Source organism: Nicotiana tabacum, chromosome 18 (assembly GCF_000715075.1).
Source record: "Nicotiana tabacum cultivar K326 chromosome 18, ASM71507v2, whole genome shotgun sequence".
Classification (NCBI taxonomy): domain Eukaryota; kingdom Viridiplantae; phylum Streptophyta; class Magnoliopsida; order Solanales; family Solanaceae; genus Nicotiana; species Nicotiana tabacum.
The window spans coordinates 1,069,079-1,089,931 of record NC_134097.1 but is presented as its reverse complement, the minus strand read 5'-3'; the positions used below and the strand labels follow the sequence as shown (position 1 = coordinate 1,089,931).

Sequence of the window (20,853 nt, the reverse complement as noted above, 5' to 3'; positions counted from 1 at the left end):
TTTAACACAACGAACCAACCATCAAACAAGATATAGTCGATACATTGTAATCTCTATATTATAATTTCTGCATTACTTATTTTTATATAATTTGCCTTTGGAACATAACGACTCCTAATGATAAGTGGTAGCAAGGAGTAGTTATGAAATATCTCAAAATTAACTAAATTGTTGAATTATTATAACCTAAAACTCTCCATGTTCAGAACCTAGTACACTTCGCACCTCAATTCAAATCATTAACTATTTCGATGTTCTACAAATTAACGTACAAACGTTAACGTACTTCTCTCGAAATTATTGAAGGATGAACGCACATTTCATTCTTCTCGAAAGTTATATTTTCTAGAATCGAAAAAATAACTGCTATAAAGTAAGGAGATGTACAAGAATGTCCCTTAAAACAAAAACTCGAATGTTGCACGACTAAGTACACATGTACCCATTCTGGGGCTTGCTGTGGAAATAGATTTTCGATTCGTGAACCGATAGAAATAGTTTGTGATTACTCACTCTAGTTAAGATAACTCTTAATATGGACTTTAGATGCATAATATTACTATATGTTTTACATTGAGAGATAACAAAAAAAAAAAGGAAAATATTAACTGACAGTCATGTCATACAAGTTATTTGGCAAGATGACAAAGAGAAAGCATTATTCACACAAATTTACAAACACCCTTTACCCAAAGCTCTCCTATTTCCCCTTGCAATAGTATTGAATACCTCTATACCTCATAAATCTATCATTGCAAATTATACCCTAGTGCATAATCTTGATACATTCCTTCAGTCTGTTGAAAAATATTGGAAGATGAACCCCAAGAATTTGATGAAGAAGCTGTATTTGTATCAAACTCATTAGACCACCATGCCAAATTGTCCCTTGATCCATCATCCATCTCTTTAAAACAATCAAATTCAGCTATTTGGTGATTTTCTGATGGTAGATTAAAGCCAATTCCTTTGTTGAGAATTAGGTCATCGATCTCGGCCTGAGTAAACCCTTGAACACCCTGGATTTGGACTTGGATTTCTCTTGTGTTTTCTTGCCCTATGTTTTTGTCAAGAACATTTCTTTGATTGTTAGACACAATAGGAGTACTGTCTGAAGATGATATGCCTTTATTCGTGGTACTTTTTTCCACTTCATTCACCTTGAAATTGGTCATGGTATTAGCAAATTCATTGATGACAACTTTTTGCCCTAGTTCATGAGCTTGGTTATCACTAGGATTTATCGGTGCGAAAATAGGTGATTGACTCTCATTTAAGCCATTAGCTTGTAGGGTTTGGATCATTTTTTGTTGAAGAGGGGTTAACTTAGGCCAAAGAGCAGGATTATTATAGAAAGAAAGAGGGTTTTGAAGGGTTTGAAGTTGCATATGAAGTTGAAGCCTTTCGAGAGCCGAGTTGCTTAGGTTTTGAAATAGGGAATTTTCTTCTAATCCATTTGTTTCCTTAAGATCTTGACCACCACTAGCAAGTAATAATCTGTTCATTTGAGATTGTTTTCTTTTCCCGAGCAACTTCTTCTTCAATCGAGTATTCCAGTAATTCTTGATATCATTATCTGTTCTTCCAGGAAGTTGTGCAGCTATTATAGACCACCTAAAGTTTTCACAAAAGGGTTTTAAACATAATCAGACTAAGTTCGCCATGACATAATATAACAGCTTAAGCTTTCATATGAGACCGTTATACACTTAAACAAAGTGAACTCTGAGAAAGGAATTTGGATCATCAAAAAGCAATTCATGAATAAAAATATATAGGTCTTAAGAACCTTGGAGATGTGAGATATTCCTAATAATGATCTCTAACAAGAACTAAAGGACAAGTAATTTAGTTGGATTTCCATTACTTTTGTTGTTATTGTTTGTGTTTTTCTGTGTGCATGTGTGTGAGAGAGAGATGAATATATACCTGCTGCCAATACTAATATAGAGGCTGCAAATGATGTTGTCTTCTTCTTCAGTAAATCCACCATGTTTAATATTAGGTCTTAAGTAATTGAGCCATCTAAGCCTGCAACTCTTTCCACATCTCTTAAGCCCTAAAAAAATATTTTTTTAAAATCAATCAAATTAGTCTTGAAAACAATTCTCAATTTTTAAAGGTATTTCTCGATCGAAACGAATAATATAGAGAGAGACAAGGAGAAGAAGATGATACCTATTTTTTGGGGAAGAGCAATCCAGTTATTACCAGTGCCATTTTCTTCAATATATGCTTTGAGTGTTGCATCTTCTTCTGGTGACCATGGACCTTTCTTCACATTATTTTTGTCACAACAAGGAGCTCTGCCCATTTTTTTTTCAACTTTTTTTCTTCTAATAAAGTTTTCTTCCAAATTACTTCTTCTCTCTATCTCTTAAAACCTTTGATTCTTGAACTTGTGAATGTTGGTTTGAAAAATATTGGAAGAGAAGACTTGGTTTTATAGGTAGAAAAGAGTGGATGATGTGATACTTTTGAAAACCAAAAAGTCTTCTCCTCTAGGGTTTTTGTGACTCTCTCTTACTCTGTCATTTTTGGATTAGCTTACTGCTAATATTTTTTTAATAACATGACAAAGTACTATACAAAATTTCTCTCAAAATATAATATTTAAATTGCTAGCTTTTTCCATAATATGTTATCTTATTATGTGGATGAAATTCTACAGCTAAAATCAAGAAAGAAGGCTCCATCCTCTTAGTTTGTCGCCAACCTTGCCCTAAAAATCTTGGATTATTGCTCTACTTTCGTTAGGTATTGATGCAGACAAAGATAAATTTGTCTCCAATAAATAATTTGCAACACATATATTCATTCTAACTTGTATCGTAACTAAATAACATCTATGTATTCGAAATATATCTAAAATGCACTGCCACAGTTTGGAACTTAACTAAAATTGCTTCGATTTGAATTATCTGGATAATACAATGTCTGATATATATCAAAGGTCGATCGATTGTGTCAATGTCCCAAGAGATATCGGGGACAAATCAATATGCAAACTGATTCATGAACCCCTTTCACGCTCATGTCCTATCGAGGTGCCGCAGAAAAAGGAACATATAACTGAAAAATGCTTTAAAAGGAAGCTCTTGGTAAATATGAACAAACCATTATAAGGGTATCAAGTTTCTTTGTTTATTCACTTGCAAAAGAATTTGAGCATTCAATCCAAAAACCTCAAGTAAAATTAGATGGATAGGAGTAACTCAAAAAATTATGAACTCCTTTGGAAACTGTTACACGAACTAATGAGGACAAGTGTATTCTCTAACATCCTCATGTACGTTAACCCGATTTTAGATGTGAGAGAAGATCGTGTCCTTCTGATACCATATGAAAGAATTTGAGCATTCAATCTAAAAATTTAAAAGAATGGATCGAATAGCTCTAAGACATTATAAGCCCCTTTAGAAACCCGTACACAAACTAATATAAGCAAATTAATTCTCTGCCATTATTTAACATGTATTTTCTCAATCCCCGTATTTATGTCTCGTGAAGAACGAATTATTTATGGTTGTCGTTCTCAAGTAGTTTCTAAGACTTAATTTATGTTCCATTTTCGAGTAAATGACTTTTTTAGTACTTGATGCGAAAAATTGTTTAAATAATCAAGAAGAAAGAAGTGAAATAAATTAAGATGGAGCAACATATTTATGTGGGTGAACTGTTTGGACTCCAACTTGATAGGGCATTTTATGTCAGCCAACTTGCATATACTTTGACAATTTATTCATATTCTTATTGGTTCATTTTGATGGAACCAGCCTAAGTACTTAAATTAGTTCTGGGCAAAGTTGAGGGTATGAGAAAGCCAATTAAAAGAGTTCTCTATAAAACATTTGGGATAAAAGAAAGAGAGTTAACGCAAATATCTATAGGTTACTAGAAAAGAAAATATCAAGAGTTTAAGTTATATACTATGTCCGTATAAAGAATTCTTTATGCTATCAGATTCGTCAAAGAATATTTACATGTAAGTTTTCTTAAAGTATGGGAGTTTTAATCTTGAAAATAAGATAGGATGCGTGTAAAAATTCCTTACACAATATATATATAACTTAAACTGAAAGATTAATTTTTGGGCAAAGTTCATTTTTAGCTCGCGGCCGAAACTATTTATATTCCGTATACAAGAAAATATATATATATATATATATATATATATATATATATATATATATATATATATATATATATATATATATATATATAATAAAAAAATAGAGCGACGTCATTTTTTCCTTCTTTTTTTTTTGTTAGCAATAGTTACGTAATTGATGAAGCCTCATAGAAAGACATTTAGTTCTTCTATGTTATCGTGGCTTCAATTACTATAGAATCAAGATGAACTTTACTTAATTCAATTATTTTTTAAAGAAAAATATCCTAGTGTAAAAGTCATTTTTATTTCCGCTCCGTCATAAACGCACCATAAAGTCTTAATTAATGCAATAAATTAATAAGATCTTCTTACATATCAACGAGTTAAGTCGCTGATTACGGCAATAAGGGTAATTGTCATAATTTAGTTGCTTTTAGACACCCTAATTGAAACAAGTTGGCTAGGGTTTCAAAATCAATTATCAAGAACATGGAAATAACTTTTAAAAAAGAAATGCAAGAAAAAAACAAATGAATATATTCTTAAATATTCAAAGCATTTTTGAGAGAGAGAACAAGCCAGCTTCATTGACCTTGGTCCCTCTACTAAATATTAAATTATTTCCTAATAAAAACATTTTAAGTTGTATTAAATAAGATTATTAGAAGGACAAAGAGGTCCAGAACCGCACTTGCAAAGAAATAACAAGCAGAAAACTATCAAATTTTCAAAAGGTGTTTAATAAATTAATAAGCAAATGGACTCAGATCTTTAGGAAGAAGAAAACATGTTTCTGTTTGTCTTTCTCCTTAGCTAAGAATCTCTCTCTCCATTGACACTGGCAATTTCATGCATCATCAAACAAGACCCCAACACTTGGCTGGTAGAAAATATAATTATTTGAAAATATAATTAAGAAGATAAGTATGGTTCTCTGTTGGCTAAATACCAAAATAATAATATAATGTGGTATCATTGGTTGTAACTTAATTGACTTTACTTTACGCACCTAAACTAATATCTAGCTAGCTAGTGGTAATGTATCTTATTAATTAGCTATGGCTTCTATTGAACCGAATATTTTCGACACCAAACATGAAAATATATGCGAAAAACATGGTGTACCGCGTGTTAAAAGGCAGAAACCGCCCCAAGTTTGGCATGCCCTAATTTTTATTTAATGTTGAATAATATTAGATTAGTCTCGCTAAATTTGTTCTTGAATAGTTTTTTTAATAAAATTGCAAGAAATTTCGCAAGAACTCAGCCCGAGGAGAAGCTTCAATCGGCACAAGGTCGGGTCTATTTTGGGAGCATTTGCCTCCTCTCGTCCCTGAGGCCATAGCAAATATGATGCAATAGATCCGGAGCCATACTCCATTTTGAATATTTCATTTTCAAAAGTACATTAAATGTAGTTAAAAGTTGAACCCATTAAATTCAAATTTTAGATTTTATTAGGGTGGAAAAGGGGAATATCTTTTTGCAAATCTTCAACCAAAACAACCCCACATATTTTTTCTTCCCAACCTCTCATATCATACAACTTATTAGTTTTTTTAGCTAAGTATGTGTCTTTTGACTTCTTGGAATCTCAATTATCAATAAGTTACCTAGGGCTAAAAGGTAAGCTCATTAGTTAGTTTTCATAAATTTTGTGAAGGGGATTTGAGAAAATCTTGGTACGAATATGCAAATGGTGTAGAATAAGAGGGTGTGTGGGGAAGGGTAGTTCGTATTGAGAAAAGTACTTTTAAACTAGTAATAAAGTATTTTTTGCATATTGTATATGATATATTAGTCGTCGACTAATATGTGTATTAGGGTAGACTGTTTTCGTATGATCTATAAGTCACGCGTTCGAGCAGTGGAAGCAGCCACTAATACTTACATTAGGATATGTTGTCTATGTCACAACATTAGGGGTACGGCCCTTCCTCGAATCCTGCGTAAATACAGAATGCTTTGTGCGGCTACCCTTCTTTTTATAAATTAGTCAGCGAGTCAAGAATAGTTGTTTTTCTAAACTTCTAAAATTATTTTGAATGTTTTTGATAAATTAATTAATAAACGAGCCTCATAAAGATCTTTAATTTTTCTAGATATAAGTATATATCTTGGTAGTTAAAATGTAGATTTCTTGCTTTAGTGTTGCTTAATAACTATTACTTCTGTTTCTGTTAAATGATGCTTTTTGCTAGTAGCTAATATACTTGATATCGGTTTGTTGGAATTATTTCTATTTGGACTTCAACACTAATTTAATTATTTAGTGTTTATTAAACAGAGTAATAGCCTATTTGGCCAAATTTCTCCAATTCTAGAATGCTTATTTTTCAAAGTTAATGTGTTTGGCCAAGCTTTTTGAAGAAAAAAGTGTTTTTGAGGAGAAGCAGAAGCAGTTTTGGAGAAATATAAAAAAATAGTTTTTTCCCAAAAGCATTTTTTGAAAAGCACTTTTGAGAAAAATAACTTAGAAACAGTTTTAAAAGCTTGGCCAAACACTAATTACTGCGTAGAAGTACTTTTCAAATTAATTAGCAAGCATTTTTTGAAAAGCACTTTTGAGAAAAATACGCTTAGAAGCAGTTTTAAAAGCTTGGCCAAACACTAATTACTGCGTAGAAGTACTTTTTAAATTAATTAGTCAAACACAAATTTCTTCTCACCACAATTACTTTTGAGAAAAAGCACTTCTCAAAATAAGTTACTAATTTTTGCAGCTCGGCCAAACAGGCTATAAACAAATATAGCTGGTGTAGGGGCTAATTTGTGCTTACCTCGACTATTCCATTGGAAACTTGCTACCTCCTATCAAAAGACAGTAATTCCAGTACAAATATCTTATAATTCTATTCATCAATACTTAAGAGAAGAAATCACGTAATGTTTTCCCCTCGGCACTCCTTGCTGTTGAAATTGACATCTACATAGGGGTGAAGCAGAGGAAGACTTGATCCTTATTTAATAACATAAATCTTAGTGTTACATTCTTATTAAAGGGGCTAATCTTTTCGAAATTATGTGAGTTTTCTAATTCTCTTCGAATAAATAGAATTCCTTAAGACTATATTTTGATATATTACTTTTGTTAACTCTATAAATTTTAAGCTTAGCCAATTCTTTCAATGAATCAAAATAAAAGCAGTATCCAATCGCTTATTGCTTGTTTGGATGGTTGTTATCTATCGTTTCATAATGTACCGTATAGTATTGTATTGTATTGTATTGTATTATATTGTATTGTAGCATTTTGATGTATACAATATTTCGATAGATTATATTGTTTGTAATCGTGTCATATATAATGTCATGCACCAAGAATATGAAGAATAAATTTGCAATATTATAAAAAAAAAAAAAAAAAAAAAAAAAAAAAGTAAGGTACGAGATAATATTATTATATAAATAGGTAGGATAAAGGATAAAATAAAAATATTTATAATAAGAGAAAAGGACAAGATAAGAGAAAAAATTAAGGTAACGACGCTACCACATCAAATCGGTCGTTCTATAAAATAGCACTTTTCGTTGTTACGTAACGATATCGATATTGATACAATAAAATTTAAGTAACAATCAATACAAATATTATATATAAAGTAACAATACGATACAATACCATCGAAACAAGCTGTTAATCTATGTCCACTGTTAAAGGAGGCATCAGGCATGCAATTGTCAAAGCAGCTTTGTACTCTTAACTTTGGTAAGTCAAGATGGAAAATATTAGCGAAAATATTTGGTATAACATGCATCCTTCAAATTTTTAAATATATCATTCATGCTAGTCGCAGAAAATAGAGAGAGAGAGGGGGAGAAATTTCTCTTTGCTTTTCTTTTTTTCGTTTTTTATCCGGTGTTTGATAGGTACTTTAAAATTTTGACTAATTCAAATTTACGCCATATAATGTAAATTAAAGGGAGAAGCGTTCCCTACCACGATTTTTTCCATACTCAAACTTGAATACGAGAACTCAAGTTAAGTGTAAAGGGATCTGATCCATCCCTCCGTAACCCACGGTGGTCTCTTTAACTTTATTAGTAAGTCTCATATTCTTATCCACTTCACGATGTTCATATATGAACAACATTCAAATAATAAAGTAGATTAAGACCATAATTTAGAAAATTAAACTATGAAACTATGATCCACCTGTAGGCTCAGTACCTATATATATGCAAAGAATTAAAGAAAGAGACATTAATTAAGGAAGGGGGATTTAAATATAAATAAGGTGTATTAATTATATATAGACCTAGGAACCAGAAAAAAATTGATCTAGCTAATTACAGGAGGGTTGACAAAGATGCCCTACAATGGACTCTTGATATATATGAACTTTTAAATAATTAATTTTCTATATAATCTAACCAAATATTCTTTGAAGTAGACCCTTAATGACTTTTGTTTTTCTTCAACAATAATTAATAATCTGCACCCTTAAATTAATGTAGCTGTTATTATCACTTCATTCACTTTTTGTAGGATAATACTATATATTATAAAAGAATATAAAAATTAATTCTTAACTCATCTGTACGATTGTCAACCCCTCTTTTAACAAACCCATAATGAATTACTATATCACATTCTGGTATCCAAGGAAATTGACTTGGCCTTATCTCTTTAACGACTTTATTATTACGTTACCATGCATTTATTTACAAACTTCTAATTTGATTATATTCTTTCGTTTCCGATTGCTACTGTCTATCAAACTCTTTATCCCAATATACCTAAAATGATTTATTTGTAAACATCAAATGAGTGTGCTTTTATATTATAATTCTGCTGGATTTAATTTATATACATTTATATTATCCGGTGACCTATAGGTCATACGGAAACAATTTTACCGTTGCTCTAAATTAAGCATTTGATTTACTTGGTTGCCAAATTAAATTATTTACTTTGTATCGTAAATACTATATATTGATATGTATCAGGTTAGTTGCGAACAACTACTATTGAAAAGAACTTTAATACTATCAGGTTATTTTAAAAAATAATTATAAATACCCGTCTTTAAAAGTAAGTTTAGTAACATAAAAAATAGGCAGGTTATTGGTTCAGCAAGTTAAAATATTATAATCAGATAAAAGTTCTTTACACTATCAACATATTGTAAAGCTAACCACCTTTTTATAGTTACATCAACATGAGTCTGTACTACTTTTTGAAATTGCAATGATTTAGTTAACTTTCATGAAAGGTCATGTAAGAGATAACATACAAACGCGCCGTGCCAATGATTTGAAATTTATAGTTTCGGAATTCTAATTTATTTTAAGTCATTAAATTCTAACCTTAATAATTTATGTATATTCAATGAATTTTTTAAGACAAATATAAAATTTGGACTAAAGCTATCGGTTCGGCCACATCATTAAGTGGTTTAAATTTTTAAATGACTACACTTTCTAGAGAAAAAGAACTGGACAGATTTAAACAAAAGATAACAAATTCAAATGCAGTAGAAACACCAGAAAATTAGTTGAATGACAAGAATTCAAGAAATTACACTCATTAATTAATCAACTATATATATATATATATATATATATATATATATATATATATATAAAAAACAAAAAATAACAATCTAACAATATTGATAAACCACACAGAGATATGGCGGAATGCATGGATTCCTCCACTCTTAATATCTTATTCGAATTTCGTGAATGAAAAAATTCTTAATAGGAAGTTCTAGCTTTTCCTTAAACAAACTTTATATAATGTAAATCTAAATTAGCGGGGTTAGTGGGTACCGAAATCGAACGATTAAACTAGGAAAAAACTTTATTGTAGGCTGTCTAGACTATATTTCTTAGGGTACAGTCTTTCCTCAGACCCTGTTAATACGGGGTGTTTTGTACACCGGGATGCTTTTGTAATGTTTTTGTTTGTTTTAATAAGCAGAAAAACTTGCTTTTTGTTGCAAGTAAAATCAACCCATTGGCCATTGGAAGTTGCTACATTTTTGCCATCTAATTGCTCAACACCAATAGTTTTTTCTTCTGTTAAAATAAAATCACTCTAAGAGTATCCACTTGACACGTAGTAAGTCAAAATGGTAAATACAAAAAGTTGACGTTTTGTTGAAAAGTACAATCCCGCGTATTAGGTACACAAAAGGACTTGTGCAGTTTCTAGAGATATCAACTATCATTTGATGATGTCAAGGAATTTGACCTTTGCTTTTTCTCTTAACTCTATTCTTTTTTAATTCCTTTAAAAACTAATTGGTTCCAGCAAAAATTAGGAAACTAGTCAAATAAAAGGAAAAAAAAAAAAGAAACAACAGAAGAAAGGAATTAAGTCAACTAGGTGTTTATACAAACACTAGCTTGCCTTAGTTAGGTTGGTTTGGTAGATTGGGACAAGAAAATATCAATTTTTGATGTATCTTTATTAAATATAAACTAAATTTTATATTTAGTTTCATGCACTTAGCTCCATCTTTATTTAGTTAGAAGATGATCCTAGAATAACTAGACAATAAGCTAGAAGAACACACAAGAATTAGCAAAGGTAGAGGGCAATCATAAGTTTATTTTTGCTTGAGATAAGAGTTAGCTTCATCTGTGCCAGGCTGCTTGCTCATACTGTCCGTTTCAAGTACAAATAAAATACTGTCGGTTTCAAGTACAAATAAAAGAAGATATTCCTGATAAATTAATAATAATTGTGAAACTCGTTTCGATGTTTTGCCTCAAAGTTATAGGGGTCAAGATCGGCTAGTTAGACATTGAGAAGATTGGCTTTATCAAACAGTTTGGATCACCACCGAAAAAAGCTAAATGAATGCTCAATAATAAAAGAGATAGGGACGCTGGAAGAGTGTAACGTCCATGACAGAGGACATGCCGATGAGGGGCGTCAAGCAGCACTGGCAGGCTTCAGCTGGCAAACTTCTTAAGAAGGGGTGCACATGTCACTTTAGGCAAACCCCACATCGAAATGAAAGAAGAAAGTAAAGTACTTTATAAGGCATAAAATAAATTCACATGATACACGCACTTTTGTAGCTCAATATGGCATAACCATGTTGGCCTTAAAGCGAACAACAAGTGCCACGGGCTTAAATCGTGACAGAGATCTACGAGATTTGCCTAGAATAGATCACCCTTGAAAGAGTAAAAACCTCACTAATCGAGCACTCTTGCACTGAAAATAAACAAGGCGAAATGATATGTCGAAGCTATGGGACATAAAATTACAAAGGATATGGTGCAGAGTATAACTTTGTGTATAAAACTTAAGGGGACCTTATCTCAACAACTTGTTACACTTCAAAATTCAACCAGGTAGAGCAATGGGTGCTTCCTTCATTGCAAAAGTGAGCAACTTACCTGCCTACAGATTTTATACTGTATGGCTGTATGCTAATGTAATACAGAAAATGAAAATCATATAACTTCGGATGTGTAAATTGTCATTAATTTATATACACTGCTTTACCAGTTCCAACAGATATCTGAAACAAGAAAAATCAATATCTGAATGAACTGCACAGCATCATCATAACCTTAACATATGCTGAGACCTGCACAAAGTTGAAATGCCAGCCAACCCCGATGGTCTTTCGGAAGATGCATAAACGTACTACTCGGCTTCAAGACCATAGTATGATTCAAAGTTTTGTAATATGATCTTCAATATAGCACTAGGACGTCCGTGTTGCAATGACTTCATATTGTTAATAGGCCATATGAAGTTACCGGACGGGAAAACATATATATGAAATGTTTATTAAAGTTTGGTGCCATCTTGGGAGACAGTAACAACATCGACGTGAAACATGGGCTACCGTTTATTTTCATCTTTCTCGGTCAATATGTGAACGACTGATTGTTTTGGAAGGAGTGAGTATGGTAACTCCTGAAACAGGCATTATTTCACGTTCATTGCCGCTGCCATAGTTCTCAATTTTTGAGAGATTTCTGAGAATGATGGCCTCTCTGCAGGATCAGGGGCCCAACAACTCTCCATCAGCGCTTTCCATTCAGGATCACACCATGTTGGTATTTGTGGACGCAGTGTATTGTTAACAATTCCTCCTATATATCAAAAAACAAGATGAGTAATCCCTCTAAGTACTATGAAAATATTTACACACGTCCAGAATGCGGAAACTGGTTTTTATACATAACAGATACAGCCCATATATAGTAAGCAGACACCTTGCATCACTGTAATTTGTGTTGAAGATATAACTAAATAAATAATTAATTAAAAGTGTGACCTCTCTAATAGTTTAAGCTTTTAGATGAGATAGTCGCACACTTCAACAGTGTATCAGATAGACTCAGCCCAATTCTTGGTTTAACCAATGTTGGGCCTCCATGTCATATTGTTCACAGACGTCGTTGTCTAGTGCTGAGCGTGCATAGTGAGGGGGCGTTTGTGTCCCACATTGGTTGAGGAATGGGTTGTTTGTCTGATGAGCTAGCTCTTGGGGTTGAATTAGGTCCAAATCCGTTTCCTTAACTATTTACAATCACAAGGCTAGCCATGCAAAGACAGAAAATATGCCAGAGCCATTAAGACAACCGCAACAGCAAATAGAAATGGATAACCATCAGACAGCATAAATGATCAATCACGTTTCGATTGCATTGTACAGTATAATTGGTACTATTCTCATATATGACCTAGACGCTCGCTGCCTAGATTAAAGAGTCCATCAGCAAGCATTCACAAGTAACCATTGATAGAAAGTCACAAATGGAAAGGGATTCAAACAGATACTGCACCCACTTGGTGAATTGTCTCCTTTCTTTCTTAGTTCTTTTTTCAGTGGTTATTTTAAGGGAAGTTTCAGGTGATACAAGCAAGTAGAGGAGATTGATTTCTCTAGCGAACAAAGAGAAAAGAAGAATAACATGTATTTAGAATGGGCATATACCTATTATTGAAGCACAATGCATATCTGCATATGGTTCATCACCAGTGAGCAACTCCCACATAACAATTCCAAAAGAGTAAACATCAATCTGCATCGCAGAAAATGTAACGATCACTTCATATGAAAGAGCACACATAACTTCCACTTAAAGGACAACCTTACCTTCTCTGTCACCTTAGTTTTTCCACTTAGAAGCTCAGGCGCCATCCAGGGTAAAGTGCCACGAACACCTCCTGAGACTAAAGTGTGTTGTTTCACCTTTGATAGGCCAAGATCACCAATCTAAAGGTAAAGCAATGCAGTGTGAGGCGCTACATATATCCACTACAGTACGAGAGTTGCAGTGTTACTGAACTCCACAAATCCAAATGCATTTTTGTGACTGCGCTGTAGCGCTCAAGGATATTGCCTAACAAATATGAGTATATACCCAAGACTAAAAGAAAATATGAGTATTCATCATACCTTGCAGACGGGTCGATGTGGATCCCGCATATTTACCAACAGATTTTCACATTTCAGATCAAAGTGAACAATATTTTTCCCATGCAGATACTCCATTCCAAAAGCAGTATCCATGGCAATGATAAGCCTTTTACGACGATCAATAGTCCTGTCGAATAAATAGTTATCAAAGATATGTTGAAGATGCGAACTATCTAGAACTATTGATAATGTCCTTTAACTTAATGAAAGTACGAAAATAATGAAGTCCAACTCTGATGGTTACCTCCTAGATAACTGGAAAGCAAAATGTACCTGTCTTTTTTCTGTAAAAACTGTTTCAAGGATCCATTAACCATGAATTCTGTAACAGTTGCTAAAGATCCATCTGGGCCATCACGAACTACACCGTAAAAAGAAACAACATTTGGATGGTGCAGTGAACTTAATGTCAGAGCTTCCCTCCAAAAATCTGCAATCTAATGACCAGAAGAGGAAGATAAGATCGGCTAAAAAATAGACTAATTCTGCAGAATGAAGACAGAATGAAAGAAAGAGGCGCTATAAGCAAAGTGTAGGATTAAATTAAATTTCACCATTAGAACTCAAGTCATAAGCAGAAGTTTTGATAGAAATGCTAGACCACCCTTGACCATTGTCATTTCAATCCCTCTTTTCAACTTCTTCCACTTATTTTCTTCCTTTTTGGGTAGAAAAAGGCTAAAGTAATATTTCAATACTTCTAATTAGAAGGTGTAGATATTAGAACTGACCTTTTCCAGTGAATATCCACAATAACTACCTAATACTAGGACTAGGATAGAGTAAGAACAGTGAGAAAGTATGAGAAGTATAAAGGCATCTGCCTCAAAAGCCTACTCCCAGATAACACCTACTAAAATGGCTTGTTCTTCCTCATTAACATTAAAGATAATAATGGAATTTTAGGTTTTTATTGTGTAGACATTCAATATAAAGATGATATGAAAGAGTGGTCATCTTAAAGCTATGCTCGCATTGCAACAGAAAACTATTGGCAAAAAGGAGAGGATTATAGCTCAGTGTAATATAACTTACTGACAGTTGGAACCAGTGTTACCTAATATATATCTATATAGTTCGCGGAACAGCAACGTCTTCACAGTTTACCGCCTCAGCTAAAATGTGATTCACTTACTGGGTATGTTCTTTAGATCAGACGTCGGTATACTTAGGAATTCTTGATTTAAAGGTTAGTTTAATAAAGTAGAAAATTAAAATAGTACAATTACTAGTAGTAACTTTGTGGTTTTTTATTATAAGGTAAAATTTATCAGTAGTAACTTTAGTCTCACAAATCCAACTCAACAAAAGGATGGACTCTAATAATCTTCCCTTGTAATTTGGATAGAGAAAGTCAGTGGTTCACGTCACTATTTCATCATTACTAGAACAGCAGAAGAGAATTCGGGGTTTGCTAGGAGATCAGTGGATCTAGGTGACACTTTTCAACAAATCACTGTGATCGCAAACAGTAGACTTGTCATGTTTCTTACTAATCTGGGTCACGGAAGTTTGACAAAAGAATCTTAGCAGGAGCACAGAAGGAGAAGAGGAAAGAGCTTATGAATCTTCACATTTACAACCATTTGCAGTATTCTGATGCCACTGATGGAGAAGTATCCGATGGTAAATAAATCCCAGAAATATACTTGTTACAAAAGTGAGAAAGTGAAAAGAATAGGATCCACCATTCTTACAAACCAGAAGTTTCGAAATCAAAGAATTGTATAGATTACGGACATACCAGACGTTCCCTTTCAGATGGCCTCCCCGCAAAGCAGCTGGCTTTGATTCTCTTTATAGCCACATCTGACCCCTTCCACTTCCCATGATAAACTGATCCATATGTCCCAGAACCCAACTCCCGGATCTCCTCGAGATCTTCATTCTTGATTGTCTATATCAACGCAACATGAATACAGTTTTATTCAAATAATACGTGTGAAACAAACAAAACCTGACAAAATATTCATTAAAAATAAATGAAATATAAACAAATCAAAGCAGAAGGTTTTCCCTATAATCTCCTCAGGAAAAACTGAGAGGAAAGAGAAGAAGCAACTAATGTGAATCAAAACTTAACAAGAAAGGATTTCCCCATAATCTACAGTGGGAATGCAGAAAAGAGTGTCAGCATGAGACTAGTAAGGGAAGGGGAAACAGAACAAAGTGATTTTAAGAACCTGCAATCCCTTCTCGATAGCTTCTTCCTCAGCCTTTGTTGGCTCAATCTTGGCATTGTTAACATTGTCGTCAGAATCAAATTCCAAGCCCCCATTCGCATCCTGTAAATCAAGAGATGGTATTTTATATTTTAAATAGAATCACACATAATAAAACATAACTAATAACATAATATAGTGACCCTCACAGCTAACTCTGCATCATTCTCATTCCCCTTTTTAGCAACAGTGTCATGCTCGTGAATGGAATCGGCATTTTCTTGGACTTCAGCTTTTACATCCTTAACACTTTGTAATTCCACCTTTTTTGCAGAAGGAATCTGATCAGGTAAGCAAGCCAACTGATCCTTTGGATTAGTCTCAGTATCTGCAAAACCACCTTCTTTTCCAGCATTTTCCAGCCAAGTGGACCCAATAGATACAAGGTTATTAGAATTTTTGTTGATTGATACTTCTACCGGAGTTCCGCTGCACATATTAGAGCCTTCCACCAACACTGAAGGACATAGCTGTTCCCCTTCCTGGCGAATAAAACTCTCCTTCTCGCCAACACACATATCAGCATTTAACCTTGTCCCAGACCTATTCAATGAGGCTGGCCTATCACCAAGAAACGGTTCTGAATCAGATTTTAACGACGGATCCTCCAGAGTAGCAAATGTATGAATGCCACCAGGTGCCTGAATAGCTTCCACAGTATGCATGGACTGATTTCCCACGGGGTGAGCATTTGAGATCAAGTTTTGGGCTGGTACATAAGAATATTCAGGAACGGAAAAACCATCAAATCCCACCCTTTTCTGTGAAGAATCAAGCCAAGCATTTTGGTTCTCCATCCCAGCTTGTAACCTAGAACTACTTTCCATTATACCCCTGACAAATCCAGGGCTAGCGGAGCCATTGACCAACTGTGGTGGATTAGCAACCTCGTACGAAGGACCTCCCTGACTTGGGCTTTGAACATTCCTCCACAAAGAATGTGCAGGCATATTTGCTTGAGGAACCTGGTAGGCTGCATCTGGTCCATAAGCATAAGGTGGATTTCCATATCGAACTCCACGATCATCCATGGAGGGAAGATGAATCTGAGATCCCGTGGCTACCACCTGGTCATGATATACCTGAACAGGATCCCGTCCAGTTCGAATGTGACGAAGGTCTTCATAATTAAGACCTTGTGCGAGGACCTGATGCCCGTCAATCAAATTGCTATGGGAAAGTGATATATTGGCAGCATTTTCCGCAACATAGTGATCTGTCGACCTACCAGCTCCAGACGCATGGATCTGTGGTTCCTCAACTCGAGCATTTGGTTGATGCTGCACGCTCCACCCTCTTTCATGACTATGAGTCTCATTCTGACGGCAACGAGGATCAGTTTGTTCGACGGGGTAGTATGAGTGGTGCAAACTGGCATCGGCAGTCACCGGAAACATTTCTCTTTTTGGTGGGCACTCAGCACAAGGATTTGCAACCTGGTGGAATCCATTTACCATATCGAAATGAGAATGTTCTCCAGGCTTCCAAGAGGAATCGGGGTGAGGTTGATTGCGCTGAAAAGTCATTCGGCAATGCTCACAGATACTGTTCCCCTCAAATGTGTTAGCACCGTGAAGGATGTTTCCTGGAAAGCCAGCCTTGTCTGGTACAGGTCCATTCGGAAATAATAGTACGTTATCCGTATATTGAGGTTGATGATCATATAGGGATGGATGGTTAACCTGAAGACGACTGTACTCTTCAGGCATTCGATCAAAACTTTTCTCTTGGAACTCTGGGTAGGGAGAATAGTACCGTGACGATGAAGGAGAATTTGGAAAATCTGACATTGGCCGTGGATCAAGGTGTCCCGGCTGCCTAGGAGAATAGTATGCTGGACTCCACGGGGCCTCCATTTCATTATACCTCTGATTAACCGATTGTTGGGGCTGAGCAAAACCCATATGTGGAATTGTAAGGTGACGCAAGTTGATCTGAGGCATATGTGCATCGTTACTCCTCAGATTATGGAGGCTACCATCAAGATTCATCTGATTAAAGCACTGCTCCGCAACGTGGAGATCATCTAATGGACCTGTAATCTGAAATTCATTATGTTGTGCCGTTCTGTATTCCGGGGATTCATTAAGACTATTCAAAGCATCCACATACCTTCTCTCATTATCCCTCTCATCCCCATCACAGAAATGCAATGATCCATCTTGATCAGGGTGAGAAAACAGAAAGATCCTGAGCCTAGTAAATCCGTCACCAGAACCCAACTTATCATATTCCTCCATCATATTGACCACATCATCATCATTCACTACCGAGACAAGAGCATCAAGATCCTCATCAGGCTGCTGATACTTTAATACCATTGCCCCCTCAAAGATCTCCCTCATTTTCGCCATGAGTTCCTCAAAAGAAATATCGCGTGGAACACTCACTATCCTTGTCTCACCGCCCACATACCGAAGCTTCCCATCCTGAGGCCTCGGCAATATACTGCCCGAAAAACTACACAAGAACTTCACGCGTGGCGTGTCATCGTTAGAACTACAAAGTGAGCCAGGGTTGGTCATTGTGGGGCTATCCATAGAGTGTAGCAAAGGTTGCTGCTCTCTCACTTAGCAATCAAAATTCCAGCCTTTACTCACTCAGAGTTCCAACACCTTCATCCTATATGAGTTAGTATCAGAACTCATAATACTCCAAACTCACACCTCAACACTCCCAAAATCAGCAACTTGAAAGTTCGACAAAGTTAACAACCATGTCCACCAAGAATCATCAATGCCCGAGAAATATTAACCAAATATAAAATTCAAGAATTCTTAAAATAATAACAGAACTCAACAACTAAAATCACCAATGTTTAGCTCAAATTAATCCAAGAACATACAAAATACTAAGCCAATGAATCGGAACTCTTCAAACCCTTTAAAGTAATAAATCAAAAACCCAAATGAGCATTAAGCATCAGTAATATCACAATTCCAGCAAAAATTACCAAACCCCAGAAAAGATTCACAAAATTTCCCACATAATTCAGCAATTCTTTACAAATATGCACAAAAAAGCACAAATTTGTAGCTCAAATAATTCTAGAAAGCTCAAAATATTAACCCAAAAATTCAAAATCCTCAAAAACCAATTCAGTAAATGAATCAAATAACCCAAATTGAGCATCAAGAATCAGTAAAATTACCTTATAAAGAAAATGCCCGTCCTCCTCAATTCTGATTACACCAAAGCTTCAAACTTTTTCAATTTTCTCCCAATTCTTGACAAAACCCACCAAAGTTTCAATCTTTCTTGTATTAAATCTCCTAAAAAAAACTCCAAAAATCTAATCTTTAATCTCTAAAAACCAAAAAATAAATTAACAAATAGAGGTAGATTAAAAAAAAACCCAAAAAAACTAGTTATTGGTCACCTTAAAAGCTAGTGGAAATTAAAAGTAAGGATATTTATTTGTGTGTGAAATTGTAGAGAGAAATAGGAGATGCCATGGTTGGGATGATTGATGCTCTCTCTCTCTCTCTGTTTTTTGGTGTAGGGTGGTGGGGGAAAAGAGGGTGGGGTAAAAGGGGTAGGGGTGATGCCAGGTAGAGGGACACTTGGCAATATATGGGAACATGGAATCGAGGCATAAATTTATCTTCGACTAGGTATATTCTTTTCACTCGCTTTAAAGGAGCGTGTATTGAAATATTCTTAGGGATATATTATATTTGTATGATGAAAAGAATAAACAAAAAATAGAAAAAAATAGGCACTATGGATGGTCCAAATTAAATCTGGTGAATTTTTTACAAATTCTTTTCTTATTTTGGAGAAAATTTTTTTGGAAAGTACATCAAGGTCGTTTTCAATCAAGCAACTATTTGATGGAGACTAAGTGGGGCGTTTGGACCTAAGAACGGTGAAATTCTAGAAAAAAGTTATAAAAAAAAATATTTAAAGAAAACAGTATTTGAAAAATGTAGTTGCTTTTGGAAATGAATACAATTTGGATCTATTTTTAAATTATTTTAACTGATTTGAAGTGAAAATTTTGAAGAACTGTTTTTTGGAGTTTTTTGAATTTTCGAAAAATTCTGAAATTCATCTTCAAGTGAAATTTGAGATTTTCATGGCCAAACATTGATTCTGAGAAAAAAAATTCAAAAAAAAAGTAAAAAAGTTTATGGCCAAACAGGCCCTAAATTCACTTTTCATAAATATAAAAAATAAAACTGATCAGGAATATATTTTAGGTCCATCCGAAATATAAGGGCTATTTTTATTATTTCTCTCAACATATTTTTCTTTCTTGGATTTAAGAGGTTTTCCTAAAATAATTTATCACATGCTTAAATTGTGGTGCAAAGTTTTATTCGAACGGAATATTGAAATCACGATATTTTTGATATAATTGTGAATTGAAAAGCAATGAATAAATATCAAAGGTTGAAGTTGGAGGAATATTTGGATCTTAACATTAGGCACATTTTGAAATGGTAGTATTATGATCCATAATGGTAGATTGACGTGAAGAAATGTACAATAACAATGTATATATTATAATGTCAAAACATGTTGATTAAATTTTTTTTTAACTTAAAGTCTAAGTTTGGCTTTAATATTAAGTTAGAATAACATTTGAATCCCTAATATTTAAGATCATATTCTAGACCAAGACTGAAGAAAGTAGTACAATCAGCAATGCATGTCATACACATTAGAGCACGTAGTCAATTTATAAGGGAGGAAAATAACCTTTAAATATTCTCTATAATTTTTCACACAATACTTCACACGAAAAATAGCTCGCAACATTCTTATTTATAATAGCACGAAACCGATATTGAAAAATATATTTCTATGTAATATTGACTACAAATCTTATCCAGATATTAATTAAATAAATTAACTAATGTCAAATCCTAAACAATTTAGATTTTCTACTCCAACTTTGAATTGGTCTTCAACATATATAGGTTAAATTTCCTATATTCACTTTAAATTTAAGTTGATTTTTTTTTTCATTCAATGTTTGGTATACGATTTGCTCGATTAATTCAATTTTTATTTTGCTCGATTAATTTGAATCCATACCGGAAATAAAAAAAACTAAATGGATCTTAATATTGTAAGCCTATTATGTTGTAGATTCATAAACTATCACAAA

The 20,853-nt window shown here is 34.0% G+C and overlaps 2 protein-coding genes across 6 annotated transcripts; both read right to left on the bottom strand.

Annotated features, from left to right (window-relative positions):
• Positions 1-547: 547 nt before the first annotated feature.
• On the bottom strand, positions 548-2,416 carry LOC107782389 (transcription factor MYB36-like). The gene is made up of 3 exons (XM_016603271.2): positions 2,179-2,416; positions 1,930-2,059; positions 548-1,614 (listed from the first exon to the last, which is right to left on the bottom strand). Exons 1-3 carry the CDS (start codon positions 2,312-2,314, stop codon positions 750-752), a joined length of 1,131 nt encoding a protein of 376 aa, XP_016458757.1. The 5' UTR covers positions 2,315-2,416; the 3' UTR covers positions 548-749.
• Positions 2,417-11,349: 8,933 nt separating this feature from the next.
• Positions 11,350-19,280, bottom strand: LOC107782390 (RAF-like serine/threonine-protein kinase 20). 5 transcript variants are annotated; one of them, XM_075236524.1, is made up of 10 exons: positions 19,117-19,280; positions 18,889-19,009; positions 15,887-18,352; positions 15,699-15,800; positions 15,260-15,412; positions 13,789-13,952; positions 13,495-13,642; positions 13,192-13,311; positions 13,030-13,117; positions 11,350-12,181 (listed from the first exon to the last, which is right to left on the bottom strand). In XM_075236524.1, exons 3-10 carry the CDS (start codon positions 18,275-18,277, stop codon positions 12,015-12,017), a joined length of 3,333 nt encoding a protein of 1,110 aa, XP_075092625.1. In that variant the 5' UTR covers positions 18,278-18,352; positions 18,889-19,009; positions 19,117-19,280; the 3' UTR covers positions 11,350-12,014. The 5 variants fall into 5 exon arrangements, with proteins under 5 accessions (XP_075092625.1, XP_016458758.2, XP_075092624.1 ...); XM_016603272.2 differs by having other exon boundaries at positions 15,887-18,426; positions 19,117-19,257; XM_075236523.1 differs by having other exon boundaries at positions 15,887-18,359; positions 19,117-19,257.
• Positions 19,281-20,853: the final 1,573 nt, after the last annotated feature.